This window comes from Schistocerca americana, chromosome 3, assembly GCF_021461395.2.
Source record: "Schistocerca americana isolate TAMUIC-IGC-003095 chromosome 3, iqSchAmer2.1, whole genome shotgun sequence".
Taxonomy (NCBI): domain Eukaryota; kingdom Metazoa; phylum Arthropoda; class Insecta; order Orthoptera; family Acrididae; genus Schistocerca; species Schistocerca americana.
This window is the reverse complement of record NC_060121.1, coordinates 315,283,598-315,298,658: the sequence shown is the minus strand read 5'-3', so window position 1 is coordinate 315,298,658 and position 15,061 is coordinate 315,283,598. Positions and strand designations below refer to the sequence as shown.

Below are 15,061 nucleotides of genomic sequence, written 5' to 3'. Positions count from 1 at the left end.
CCACTCCTCGCTTGACTATAAAAATGCAGACAAAATGCATTATCTGATTTTCTCTCAAATAATTAAGTTTTGTTTATTACAATGAATACTTACTTCTCGGATTGGGAATAAAAGTTCGGTCAAATATTGATTGTGTAATTTCTAGCGAGTTTTGTTTTCGAGCCATTCATACATTTGGTCAAAAAGTAAGTGTGACGGAAAATGCTATGAACGAACCACAAACACCGGAAATATCAGTGTAAAACAACAGTTCTTACTCATTTATGTTTCATCAGATTATAACTAGAATAGCGTTTCTTATTTCGAACGGCATTTTCATTCACAAGTCAGAAGTGCTAGTTCAGCAATAGAAATCCAACATCATAATCTGCTTCTGCATATTTTACAGCGCTTTGGCTGAGGGCAATACCGTGCCATACCGCAGGGCCACCTAAGTTCGCAGAGCTGAATATTTATGTAATATACTTTAAAGTTTTAAACATGTGCTGTGAAAAATAATAGCATTACGTCTGCCATACAATAACTTCAATGTCGAAAATTACTGCAGAATAGTAGAATATTTTGGTAGCTTGTGGTGATTTTACGTTAACATGTATTTTATAAAAGCTATGCAGCATGGCTTAAAGAGAATTATTTCTAAACCTTATATGCTATATTAATGTAAAGCTTTTTTTAAAAATCTGTATCTTTGTGTGAACATAATGTAGAATATCTAGAATGCTTGGCCTGCTTTCGCAGTGGGTCCAATGTCACTAATCTCACTAGGAAAAACAAATAAATAAATAAAAGCATAATGAAAAAAATAAGTGTAGAACTATGAAAGCACTCTAGTGACAATACGAGAGCATATCTAACAAAAATAATTCAAGAAATTGGGAAACAAAGCCACTGCCAAGTGAATGGACGTCTGAGTTAATACATCCCCTACATAAAAAAGGAGATAAAAAAGATCCTAACAATTATACAGGAATCTTCCTCTTGCAGTAACCTATAAGACCCTGACGGAGGTACTTTTCAACAAAACTGAAAGAATACTTGATCCACAGTTAGGGGATATCAAACAGGGTTCAGAGAGAATAGATCATGTGTAGAACAAGTCACATACTTAAAGCATGTCTTAGAAATTAGGAAAAGCATATCCTTGAAATATAAGGTAACATTTGTAGATTTTGAAACGGCGTACGATTCTATTGATAGAAATATATTATTCAACATTTTAAGAGAGTTTCGACTAAATAACAAAACAAGGAAAATAATCAAAGCAGCTTCAACCAACACAACATCAAAGGTACAATTAATGAGAGAATTGTTACAAATTTTGAAAAATATATCTTGAGTAAGACAAAGAGACGGTTTATCGCTCCTACTTTCTAACTATGCGTAGAGAAAGCGTTTAGACATTGGAGGAAGGTTATAAATACCAAGGGTATACAACTATGAAGGAAGGCAAACTTGATCGCTGTAGCTTGCAGATGACAAGTCAGTTATCACAGACTGTTTTGGAAGTGCAGAAGAACGAATCACAGAATTAGAACGTCAAGCAGTAAAAGTAGGTTAGAAGTATCACTTGGAAAAAAAATTCCAGACAGACACCAATAATGCACCTCAAAAGCTTAAAGTAAATAAGAACCAAAAATCTAAAGTACACTGTTTTAAATATCTAGGAGAATGGGTTGTTGTTGTTGTTCTTGTGGTCTTCAGTCCAGAGACTGGTTTGATGCAGCTCTCCATGCTATTCTATCTTGTGCAAGGTTCTTCATCTCCCAGTACCTACTGCAACCTACATCGTTCCGAATCTTTTTAGTATATTCATCTCTTGGTCTCTCTCTACGATTTTTACCTTCCACGCTGCCCTCCAATACTAAATTGGTGATCCCTTGATGCCCCAGAATATGCCCTACCAACAGGTCCCTTCATCCAGTCAAGTTTTGCCATAAATTTCTCTTGTCTCCAATTCTATTCAATACCTCCTCATTAGTTATGTGATCTACCCATCTAATCTTCAGCATTCTTCTGTAGCACCACATTTCGAAAGCTTCTATTCTCTTCTTGTCTAAACTATTTATCGTCCATGTTTCACTTGCATCCATGACTACACTCCATACAAATACTTTCAGAAACAACTTCCTGACACTTAAATCTATACTCGATGTTAACAAATTCCTCTTCTTCAGAAACGCTTTTCTTGCACATTGCCAGTCTACATTTTATATCCTCTGTACTTTGACCATCATCAGTTATTCTACTCCCCAAATAGCAAAACTCATTTACTACTTTAAGCGTCTCATTTCCTAATCTAATTCCCGCAGCATCACCCGATTTAATTCGACTACATTCCATTATTCTCGTTTTGCTTTTGTTGATATTCATCTTATATTCTCCATTCAAGACACTGTCAATTCCGTTCAACTGCTCTTCCAAGTCCTTTGCTGTCTCTGACAGAATCACAATGTCATCGGCGAACCTCGAAGTTTTAACTTCCTCTCCATGGATTTTAATTCCAGCTCCGAATTTGTCTTTTGTTTCCTTTACTGCTTGCTGAATATACAGATTGAATAACATCGGGGATAGGCTACAACCCTGTCTCACTCCCTCCCCAACCACTGCTTCCCTTACATGCCCCTGGACTCTTATAACTGCTATCTGGAGAATGGATATGAAACAAAATAAGGGAAAATAAAGTAAGAGAGACTAGAATACATAAAATACAAAGAGCCACACATATACTACAGTATCTTTATCCGCGAACCCAAAACTGAAACACTATGAAACAATGGTCACACTAGGAATATTCTGTGCACTAGAACATCTTAAACTGATTACAAAGGGAGAGCTAAAGAACTGGAAGAAGACTCCTAAGAAATGTACTAATGAGAAAAAGATTAATATTCTATGGACGTACATGCAGGATTAAAAAAGGCAGAGTACGCAAACAGATCTTTGGCTTACTAAACAATTACAAATCTAAAATAAGATGTCTGAGAGACTTAGGAAGATGCGGAAAATGTAGAAGTCGACCTGGACACAATAAGAAATAGAAAACTGTTAAAGAAGAAGTGGAAGAAAGAAGACGCTAGAAGAGAAGGAACAAGAATGAAGTGTGGACCCAAAGGAAACTGCAGTTGAAACGAGAGAAGCACAAACACTGTTACTACATCGTAACTATATTTTATTAAGTGGAAATTTAAGTTATAAGGAACAAAGAGCGTTCAGTCTGAAGTAACAGACTGGGAATCTATGGAAGGGTTGCAGCTGACCTTTGGTTAGAAGAGCAGAGAACGCAGTCAGTGCTAGGTGCAGTACTCACCCCCAGGACGGAATCGTCGCACTTGTCGGCAGCCACGGACGGGTCCCCGAAGATTCGCAGCTCCTGGACGACGCCCTGCACAACAAACAGCCGCAGCAGCGCGTGAGCAGTCGTCGTCATGGCGGGAGCTCAGCACAGGAGGAAGCTGCGCCTAGTCCTGCCTGGTCTGCCACTCACGGACTTCCGCGCTTATCCGCCTGCTTAGCTCCGCGGCTGATAGCAGAGCCCTTTCAAAATTCTCGACAGCAAGTGATATTGGAAAACGGTCGTTGGTCGTTAATACTCGGCGGACCATTGTTTCAGGATGAAGGAAACGAGCTGGTGGTCCTACTGGCACCGAAAATACTCTGCTGTCAATTAAAATTTCAACACCATGAAGACGGCAGGCAAAAAAAAAATGTTGATATGAGTTGAACTACAACTACATCTACATTTATACTCCGCAAGCCACCCAATGGTGTGTGGCGGAGGGCACTTTACGTGCCACTGTCATTACCTCCCTTTCCTGTTCCAGTCGCGTATGGTGCGCGGGAAGAACGACTGGCGGAAACCCTCCGTGCGCGCTCGAATCTCTCTAATTTTATTTTCGTGATCTCCTCCGGAGGTATAAGAAGGGGGAAGCAATATATTCGATACCTCATCCAGAAACGCACCCTCTCGAAACCTGGACAGCAAGCTACACCGCGATGTAGAGCGCCTCTCTTGCAGAGTCTGCCACTTGAGTTTTCTAAACATCTCCGTAACGCTATCACGCTTACCAAATAACCTTGTGACGAAACGCGCCGCTCTTCTTTGGATCTTATCTATCTCCTCTGTCAACCCGATCTGGTACGGATCCCACACTGATGGTCAATACTCAAGTATAGGTCGAACGAGTGTTTTGTAAGATATCTCCTCTGTTGATGGACTACATTTTCTAAGGACTCTCCCAATGAATCTCAACCTGGCACCCGTCTTACCAACAATTAATTTTATATGATCATTCCACTTCAAATCGTTCCGTACGCATACTACCAGATATTTTACAGAAGTAACTGCTACCAGTGTTTGTTCCGCTATCATATAATCAAACAATAAAGGCTCCTTTTTCTATGTATTCGCAATACATTACATTTGTCTATGTTTAGGGTCAGTTACTACTCCCTGCACCAAGTGCCTATCCGTTGCAGATCTTCCTGCATCTCACTGTAATTTTCTAATGCTGCAACTTCTCTGTATACTACAGCATCATCCGCAAAAAGCCGCGTGGAACTTCCGACACTATCTACCAGGTCATTTATACAGTATATATTGTGAAAAGCAATGGTCCCACAACACTCCCCTGTGGCACGCCGGAGGTTACTTTAACTTCTATAGACGCCTCTCCATTGAGAACAAGATGCTGTGTTCTGTTTTCTAAAAACTCTCCAATCCAGCCACACAGCTGGTCTGATATTCCGTAGGCTCTTTATCAGGCGACAGTGCGGAACTGTATCGAACGCCTTCCGGAAATCAAGGAAACTGGCATCTACCTGGGAGCCTGTATCTAATTTTTTTGGGTCTCATGAACAAATAAAGGGAGTTGGGTCTCACACGATCGCTGTTTCCGGAATCCATGTAGATTCCTACAGAGTAGATTCTGAGTTTCCAGGAATGATATGATACGCGAGCAAAAAACATGTTCTAAAATTCTACAACAGATCGATGACAGAAATATAGGTCTATAGTTTTGCGCATCTGCTCGACGACCCTTCTTGAAAACTGGGAATACCTGTGCTCTTTTCCAATCATTTGGAGCCTTCCGTTCCTCTACAGACTTGCGGTACACGGCTGTTAGAAGAGGGGCAAGTTCTTTCGCGTACCCTGTGTAGAATCGAATTGGTATCCCGTCAGGGACAGGTCCAGTGGACTTTCCTCTATTGAGTGATTACAGTTGCTGTTCTATTCCTTGGACACTTATTTCGATGTCAGCCATTTTTTCGTTAGTGCGAGGATTTGGAGAAGGAACTGCAGTGCGGTCTTCCTCTGTGAAACAGCTTTGGAAAAAGGTGTTTAGTACCTCAGCTTTACGCGTGTCATTCTCTGTTTCAATGCCATCATCACATCCCAGAGTGTCTGGAAACCGACCTCGCTCAGGCCGGTCTGAACTCAGATCATGTAAGAATTTAAAGGTCGATCCACTTACTCATTTAACGTAAGACCAGAACTTCCAAGGATTTTCTGTCAAATCGGTACATAGAATTTTACTTTCGAATTCACATCCATGGATGTGATAGTCATAAGCTCTTCAGCGCAACCATCAAAGTGGATAAAAGGATACCTATACAGGGTGAACATTAATAAAATCGAAAAACTGCAAGGATGGCTTCCTGACTGGAAATGGAGGAAAAAAGCCTTTGAACAAGTGTGCAGAAATGCATAGATCGCGCTGGCGAATGAAATTTCCTCTGACCACGTGCCGTGTGTTCCTTGTGTTTTTCAGGCTATGCGATTGACGCAGCGTGCTGTAAGCAGCAGAATGCTCCGGTATTCACGTCGTGAACAAGCCGAGACGGTGTCTGTGTACGGCCAAGCAGATGGAAACGGTCGAAAGGCAGAACCAGGTTCTCCAAATCTGGTGTACGCACAGTCCGCTGCCTCCCTGCACGTTCGCCTGTCTGAAAGGACCCATGATCACACAAACGCCCAAAAAGGGTTTGAAATGTTGTGTGATGTGTCTGCATCTACATATACGTTTACATGGATACACTGAAAATCACATTTAAATGCCTGGCAGAGGGTTCATCGAACCACCTTCACAATTCTCTATTATTCCAATCTCGTACAGCGCGCGCAAAGAATGAACACCTGTATTTTTCTGTACGAGCTCTGATTTCCCTCATTTTATCGTGGTGATCGTTTCTACCTATGTAGGTCGGTGTCAACAAAATATTTTCGATTCGGAGGAGAAAGTTGGTGTTTGGAATCCGCATGGCTGTAAAGCATCGTGCAGCCACGTCTCGGTCCCTCAGTCAACAGATGGGGACGTTTGCAAGACAACAACCATCTGCACGAACAGTTCGCCGACGTTTGCAGCAGGACGGACTATCAGCTCGGAGACCATGGCTGCGGTTACTCTTGACGCTGCATCACAGACAGGAGCGCCTGCGATGTTGTACTCAACGATTCTGTCGCAACTAAAAACGCCTTTCTCTTAATGATGTCCATCCCAAATCCTGTATCATATCACTCGCTCCCATATTTCGTGATAATACAAAACGTTCTGCCCTTCTTTGAACTTTTTCGATGTAGTCTGTCATTCCTATCTGGTAAGGATTCCACACCGCGCAGCAGTATTCTAAAAGAGGACGGACAAGCGCAGTTTAGGCAGTCTCCTTAGTAGTTCTATTACATTTTCTAAGTGTCCTGCCAATAAAACGCAGTCTTTGGTTAGCTTTCCCCACAACATTTTCTGTATTTAGTTGAATTTACGCCCTTTAGATTTGACTGATTTATCGTTTAACCGAAGTTTAACGGATTCCTTTTAGCACTCATGTGGATGACCTCACACTTTTCGTTATTTCGGGTCAACTGACAATTTTTGCATCATTCAGATATCTTTTCCAAATCGTTTTGCAATTTGTTTTCATCTTCTGATGACTTTATTATTCAATAAACGGCGGCTTCATCTACAAACAACCTATGGCGGGTGCTTAGATTGTCTCCCAAATCGTTCATATAGATAAAGACTATAACACTACCTTGGGGAACGCCAGAAATCACTTCTGTTTTACTCGATGACTTTCCATCAATAACTACGAACTGTGACCTCTCTGACACGAAATCACGAATCCAGTCACATAACTGAGACGATATTCCATAAGCATGCAATTTCACTACAAGCCGCTTGTGTGGTACAGTGTCAAAAGCCTTCCGGAAAGCCAGAAATACGGAATCGATCTGAAGTCCCTTGTCAATAGCACTCAACACTTCATGCGAATAAACAGCTAGTTGTGTTTCACAAGAACGATGTTTTCTAAATCCATGTTGACTGTGTGTCAAAATGTTCAAATTTGTGTGTATTTCTAAGGGACCAAACTGCTTAGGTCATCAGTCCCTAGACTTACACACTACTTAAACTAACTTATGCGAAGAACGAAAAACACATCCTTGCCCGAGGGAGGACTCGAACTTCCGATGGAAGGGGCCGCGCAGTCCGTGACATGACGCCTCAACCACGCGGACACTCCGCTCGGCGACTGTGTGTCCATAGACCGTTTTCTTCGAGGTAATTCATAATGTTCGAACACAATATATGTTCCAGAATCCTGCTAGATATCGACATTAATGATATGGGCCTGTAATTTAGTGTATTACTCCTACTACCTTTCTTGAATATTGGTGTGGCCTGTGCAACTTTCCAGTCTTCGGGTACGGATCTTTCGTCGAGCGGACGGATGTATATGATTGTTAAGTATGGAGCTAAGCATCAGCATACTCTGAAAGGAACGTAATTGGTATGCAGTCTGCACCAGAAGACTTGCTTTTCGTAAGTGATTTAAGTTGCTTCACTACTCTGATGATATTTACTTCTACGTTACTGATGTTGCCGTCTGTTCTTGCTTCGAATTCTGGAATATTTACTTCGTCTTCTTTTGTGAAGGCATTTGGTAAGGCTGTGATTAGTAACTCTGTTTTGGCAGCACTGTCTTCGCTAGTATCGTCGTTGCTACCGCACAGAGATGGCATTGATTGTTTCTTGCCGCTAACATACTTCACATACGACGAGAATCTCTTTGGATTTTCTGCCAGCTTTCGAGACAAAGTTTCGTTGTGGAAACTATTATAAGCATCTCTCATTGAAGCCCGCGCTAAATTTGGAGCTTCTGTAAAAGATGTCTGTGTGGGTTTTTCTGTTGGTATAGCCGTGCTGACTCTCGACCTTTTCCGTCTGCCTGACGGTACACAAACACCATCTCGGCTTGTTCCCGAGATGAATACCGGACCATTCTGCTGCATACAGCACGCAGCATGCAACACACAAGAAACGTACGACCCGTGGTCAGAGAAACTGATATTCGTCAGCGCCATCTACCATGGCGACGATACATTTTCGGAGACACATTCATGGGACTTCTTTCATCCATTTCAAGTCTGAAATCTGTCCCTGTAGCTTGTCAGCTTTATGAATGTATAGTGGGTAATTTTACTAAATCGGAACAAACTACAAGTTACGATTCCTGAGAGAATAAGGAAAAAATAGGTCATATGGACAATTGACGTAAATGCGTTCCAAGGGCGGTACAGAACACTTGAAAGTGGAGATAAAAGATCCTTGACCGTGAACCCAATTTCAGCACTAGACAGGTGGTTCACCAGCACGGGCTAAACCAGTCGGGCGTGTGGAACATTCTCTATGGCAACTGCCACTACAGGTGTCACTTAGAGCTCGTACATGCCGTATTACCCGCGGATTGCCTCCGTGGCGACCGTTTCGTATCTGGTTTGTCGCAAGGGCCATCACGGTGCTGGGATTTCTATCGTGCATCCTATTCGTAGCCGAGGCTACCTTTGCGAGGGGCGGTATCGTCAACCTTCACCTACCTGTGGGCTACGGAGAATCCTCATGATATGGTGACAGCGAACCATCAGAACCGGTTCAGCCTCAGTGTGTGGGCGGGGATTACTGACGAGTATCTCCCGGCACCAGTCATCCTACCATAACGCCTCACAGGCGAAGTGTATCTACACTTCCCGCGTGTGAAGCTGTCTCCACTACTTTGGAGGTCCGAAGAGTGATGTGGCTACTACATGATGGTGCTCCAGCTGACTTCTCTTACGGCTGTGGAGCTAAGACGCTAGTACGGACATAACTTTCCCACTTGCCTGGTACCCTCTCATATGTTCTTGCTATTCGTTGTAATCTGCACAGACAAGGACCTTTTATCTTCACCTCCAAGTGGCTGTACCTGCTTTGGAATACATTTCCGCCCCTGTGTTGATTTTATTCCTTTTACGCTCAGGAATCGTTTCCTGCAGTTTGTCTCCAGTTAGCAAAATCATCCTCTATATTCTATTGATAAGGAAAGATCATACAATAGGTTTTCCATGCAGAAACCACATTTGAATATTGTTTGTTTGTTCGAATAGCGTATTATGCTTCGCGTAATAAAGCGGAACGTCTTCCAGCGAAGTTAAGAGCTCCATAGAAACAGGCCCGTTGTTTATCGAGATTGCGGTGTATGGTTCAGCGATACCGTTGTTTACTTTCGTCAGAATCCCACGACTGTCAAGCTAATTTACAGGGTCATTCGTTTTAAATGGTAGAAAAGTAGAAAGTTGTATTTATTAAGTTAATGTGTACTATATGACTGAGCAATTTTCTGTAATGTACGTGAAAATGATGGGAGTTAAAAATGACTAACAGTGCTTTGGGAGGCAAGCCAACACAACATAGTTCACAGCGCGAACACCAGATGTTGTATATATAGCACAACTTAGTGCACTCAATGTGTCTCGACTGTTAAATGAAAATGGTCGTTACGCCCTTACAACGCGCTCAGGCTAAACGTTTCGTATGGTATGCGAAGTTTTTGACTGTCGTATAGACCCAGATAACTTTCAAACGTCAGTAAGTCATCGTTCCATGCCTTTTTAGCGGAGGAGACTGTTCATGCCGTCAGTTACCTTGAAATGAGCAAGCAGTATGTGGTTCCTCAGTTACAGAAAAATGGGATACTGGACACCATTATCAACAGGACCGCGCTCTACGATATTAAGCTGTAATAGTGGGGGAACAATTAAATAAAATGTTCAGCTATCGCTGGTGTGGCAGTGTTGGGCCTATTCCATGGCCTCCTAATATTGTAAACACCTACAGATTTACTGGATAAGGCTACGTCAAGTCAAAAGTGTATGAACAAACACCACAAAATCCGGGGAACTACGGAGGCTGATTGCAGCGGGCTCTCAGCAAATCTCTATAGCGATAGTACACGCCAAGTGGCGCAACACGAACATTTATGGCATTCGCAATGGCTAAAAGCAATAAAATTGCATAATTTCTTGTATATAGCGTTTTACTTTTCTGACATCTTAAACGGATCACACTATAGAATCGATGCCATGCAGAATTCCAACGATCTCGCGTGACTAGCGCCCGATAGGGCTGACATATTGTTCGCTGTGCCTTGTAGGATCGTACAAATATGTCACGTACCTTGAAACATGAAACGGGCTTGTTTGCAGCAAGACATGGAGATGCGACTATTTGGGGTTCTCGAAGTGGCACCAGAGGGAGGTTTGCCTACAGCGGTGCGACCTACGACAATACTGGACACAGGAACGGGAATCTTTTCAGAAGTCCTGGTTCTGGGTGCAGCACCGCTATGGATGTATCTGTGTATGGAGGTTTCGAGAGGAACGAACGTTGCCAGCTTGTATTCGTGACCGTCATACATACTCGGCACCTGGCATGGTGGTATAGCGTGCTATTGAGTACACAACAGGTAACGATAATTTGTACTTGCTCTGTCTTCGGCGTCTCCGTGATTTTCTCTCTTAACAAGACAAAATGTCGACTGTTCTGTCCCGATCTAGCTCTATACACAGGATATGAAGAGGCCATCTTCATATAGTTAAGGCTAACCGGCCACTAACCTCCTTCTTCTGTGCTGGATGCACACGCATTGCCCGAACTCTTACGGGACTCAGATTGTCTGCCGCGAGTAATGAGTGTAATGGGCAGGGGCGCTACGAATAAAGTGTGTGGACATTAAGTTGGGAATGTGGGTCTCACGGGCAGCGTGCAAGGAATAAATCCCTGCAGTCGCACTATCCTATGTTCCCTCGGTGGTTCAGATAGATAGAGCAGGGGGTCCCGGGTTCGAGTCCCGGTCGGGGCACACATTTTCAACTGACCCCGTTGATGTATATCAACGCCTGTCGACAGCTTAGGGTCTTGATTTAACTATCATTTCTCTACACAGGATGTCCGACTGTTGCCCTGGTCATCCCCACGCACTGAATACAAATGATCGTGCGTTACCGAGAGTCTCGCATACCATCACTTATCAGCCACTATGATTAATGAAATCGAGCACAAAGGAGCATGGAATGCTGTCACCCAAGCTGTGTTAGACTCGATGCCCACTCGGATTGGACCGAATATTGTTGCCTGAGGATTGAGCTCTCAGTACGAGATTTCGCACCTTGTAAAACTCCAAATCGCCTACGAATTTAGTCATGTAATCTTCCTAATCCCCTTTCGTCCATCCAGATTTACATTTTTAATGGCTCTCTTAAAACATTTAGGGCTTTGACGGGATGATCATATGTGCACCGCTCGTGGTGTCCTCCGAAGAACGTGGTCCCACGTCAAAGTTGGCACATCGCGACGAAACCACAAGTAAACACAGTCGCTGCCAGACATAGCGACGAGTGAGGGACGTCAGCATAGGGACGCCATCATGAGTTCCGTATGCTACTGCTACAGAATGCTTATTTACGTCAATGTGGAGTGCCTCTCGGTCTAGTCAGGAATCATCGCCGAAGACATTAGCATCCACTCACTACAGAGCCAGCAGCGTGAGACCTGTATTAGATAGAACTAATCAGAAAATTCATAGTCTGCTGCACTTTGAGAACAGAGACTAGTTTTGTGCACCACATCAACTGATAAGATAGTATATAGTGACAGTAAGAAATACGCACGATATTCCAGTGGAAATGGATTGTTTCAAAGTTCAGCACGAGGGGCTTTCAATGAGTGTTGCAATATACTTTTCCTCTCTCCCAGTTTCGGCTGAAAAAATGTCAGGGTTTGTTGTGTGACAACGTGGAATATTCCCGCTTCAGCTCCCATACTTCATGAAGTTCCAATAGGTGGCAGCTCCAGATATTTGTAATGGAGGCGCGCTCCAAGAATGTAGCTATCACTGAGTTTTTTTCTTTCTTTTGCGCAAAACCAGAGCATCTCAGATATTCATAGGCGCCTGCAGAATGTCTACAGAGGCCTGGCAGTGAACAAAAGCACGGTGAGTCGTTGGGTGAGGCGCCTATAATTATCGCAACAGGGTCTCGCAAACCTGTCCGATCTCCCGTGTGTCGGCCGGCCGCGCAGAGCTGTGACTCCTGCAATGTTGGAATGTGCGGACACTCTCATTCGAGGTGATCCACGGATCACAATTAAGCATCTCGCTGCACAACTGGACGTCTCTGCTGGTAGTTCTGGCACGCTCGTCCATCAGCTGGAGTGCTCGAAAGTGTGCGCCCACAGGGTTCCTCGCCGCCAATCAGAAGACCATAAAGAGCAACGAAGGACCATCTAAGCGGAATTGCTTGCGTGCCACGAGGCTGATCGTGACAATTGTTTGTCGAATATTGTTACTGGCGATGAAACAAGGGTTCATCACTTCTAACCGGAAACCGTAACCGAAAACATCCATGGAGTGGCGCCACATCACCTCTGCCCCGAATAAAAAGTTCAAAGCGGCGCCCTCCAGTGGTAAAGTCATGGCGATGGTCTTCTGGGACTATGAAGGGTTTATTCTGTTTGATAACCTCCAACACGTTGCAACGATCAACTCGGGAGTTGATACACTACCCTCAGGAAACTGAAGAAGCGACTTCAGAGTCTTCGTAGCCACAAAAATGCGAACGAACTCTTCCTTCTACATGACAACTCGAGTTCTCACACAAGTTTGTGCAACAGAGAGGAGCTCACAAAACTTCATTGTACTGTTCGTCCTCATCCACCCTACAGCCTGGATCTCGCATCTTTCGACTTCCGTCTGTTTGGCCCAATGAGGGATGAACTTCACGTGAAGCAGTACATGAATGATGGGAACGTTGTTGATGCAGCAAGACCTTCGTTCCGACTTCGTAGTGTGGTAACATGTGGGCATGCAGGCCCTCGCATTGAACACAGATTGTGTTGAAAAACGGAGTGGGAAATAACCTGGTGTACTGCAATTTTGAATAAAACAAAGCTGCTTTCAGAAAAAAGTGTGTTGCGTTACTTACTGAACGCCACTCGCAGTATTCAGTGATAGTAACAAATACACAGCCATTCCTGTCGACATGGACGATTTCAAAGTTAAGTATTTCATCCGGTTCAAGCTGTAATTAAGTGATCCAATTTTGTGTGAGTGGTCGTATCAACTCGGCGTCCTCCATATCTAAGAAGCTAGGTGCCGACAGGTGTTATTTCGTCCGGCACAACACATCTGAAGATGTCCAGCGCTGTTTTGGACGAAACATCAGAAAAGAAAAAGTGTCATGGACCAAGACCACACAACCCGGAATTTTAACCAACTGCTTTGACCGAACGCTACTTTTAAGCGGGACACGGCGGAATTCCTTCTCCTCGCACAATTCGAGCTTGTGCTGCGTCCGTAATAACCTCGTCGTCGAGCGGACGGGAAGCTCTGATCTTTCCTCTTTCCTTGAACAGTGGTTCAGGAACATAAAGCGTGCACTATGGTTGATACAGAGCGTAGTCACTGAGAGCATCTCATTGTCTTTGTGAATAGCGCTTCTGTTCGCGGAACTACGCCCGCACTCTGCGCTACGGATATTTCTCAGACCGGCAGTTCCTCTTCCGCTATTCTACACAGTACTGCGACAACGATACACATTAGGAATATACCAAGTGAGCCAAAAACAAGGAAAAAAATAAAATTAGAACATTTCCATAATACGGTAAAAAACATACAAAGTGAAAAGATAATAATTTAGGAAGAATAGGCTGTAGCACGATCTTTTCATATCAGTTCTTGAAGGGACTTTAAATTTTTGTAACAATGAAAAACATATTGACCAAAGGTCAGGATAGCTTATATTTTGTATAGCAACGTATCACAGTTTACAACTGAGTGCGCTTTCACATCCATTAGGTGAAAAACGGACTTCGTGTGTCCAGAGGACATTTCAAAAGTAGTCCACATTATTTTACCTTTGTATCGGGCACAAACTCTAGTTTGAGAACATGTGGCACAACCTCCAAAACCACTACATCGCAGCTATTAGTAAAAATGTAGCAATTCCTATTTATTCTAATCTTAACGGAAACGTGTCCATCCTACAACAACTACGAGACTCTCAGTAGTTTAGAATTACTAGCGTTTCACTTTACCGTTTAATTTTCTGTGCCTGGTACACAAGAAGCCTTCATGGACACCACAGTTTATCAGTTTTTCTCTGCAATTCGCCGAGCCATTGCAGTAGTGACAGTACGTTACTTACATACCATCAAACAGTTTATTTTTCATACTGTTACAGAAAAATTTTAGGATGAGATACGTTTTTCGTTGACTGTGCTTTACAGCTCTGAAAAACTTTACATTTATAGCGCTGTAAGTTGATGTTTAAATTATTATATTTCTTTATTTTTTTAAAAAATAATTTAAAAAGCATCTTACAGTGCTATATAATGTCATTTCTAAAACGAGAGTACTTACAGGACACCAATAGTACCTTTGATAGTCTACATGCCAAGTTACGTTATTATTGCCACCAGATAATGTTTCAATCAATATCCGTCCGTAACCAGGGCATCAGATGGACAGTGACCGAACCACAAGATTTGGCAGGTTACCTGCCGTTTTCTCTTCATCTACAACTACGTGATCACTCTGCTATTCACAATAAAGTGCCTGGCAGAGGGTTCAATGAACCACCTTCAAGCTGTCTCTCTGCCGTTCCACTCTCGAACGGCACGCGGAAAAACGAGAACTTAAATTTTTCTGTGCGAGCCCTGATTTCTCTTATTTTATCGTGATGATCATTTCTCCCTTC

The 15,061-nt window shown here is 43.1% G+C and overlaps 1 protein-coding gene across 2 annotated transcripts in view; it reads right to left on the bottom strand.

The window, feature by feature from the left end:
* LOC124605346 (collagen alpha-1(XVIII) chain-like) overlaps nt 1–15,061 on the bottom strand; it is a 650,709-nt gene that overhangs the window by 183,080 nt on the left and 452,568 nt on the right. For both annotated transcript variants that reach the window (XM_047136964.1, XM_047136965.1), the window contains exon 6: nt 3,308–3,382. In XM_047136964.1, the coding sequence (XP_046992920.1) occupies nt 3,308–3,382 (75 nt within the window). The remainder of the gene's footprint in view (nt 1–3,307; nt 3,383–15,061) is intronic.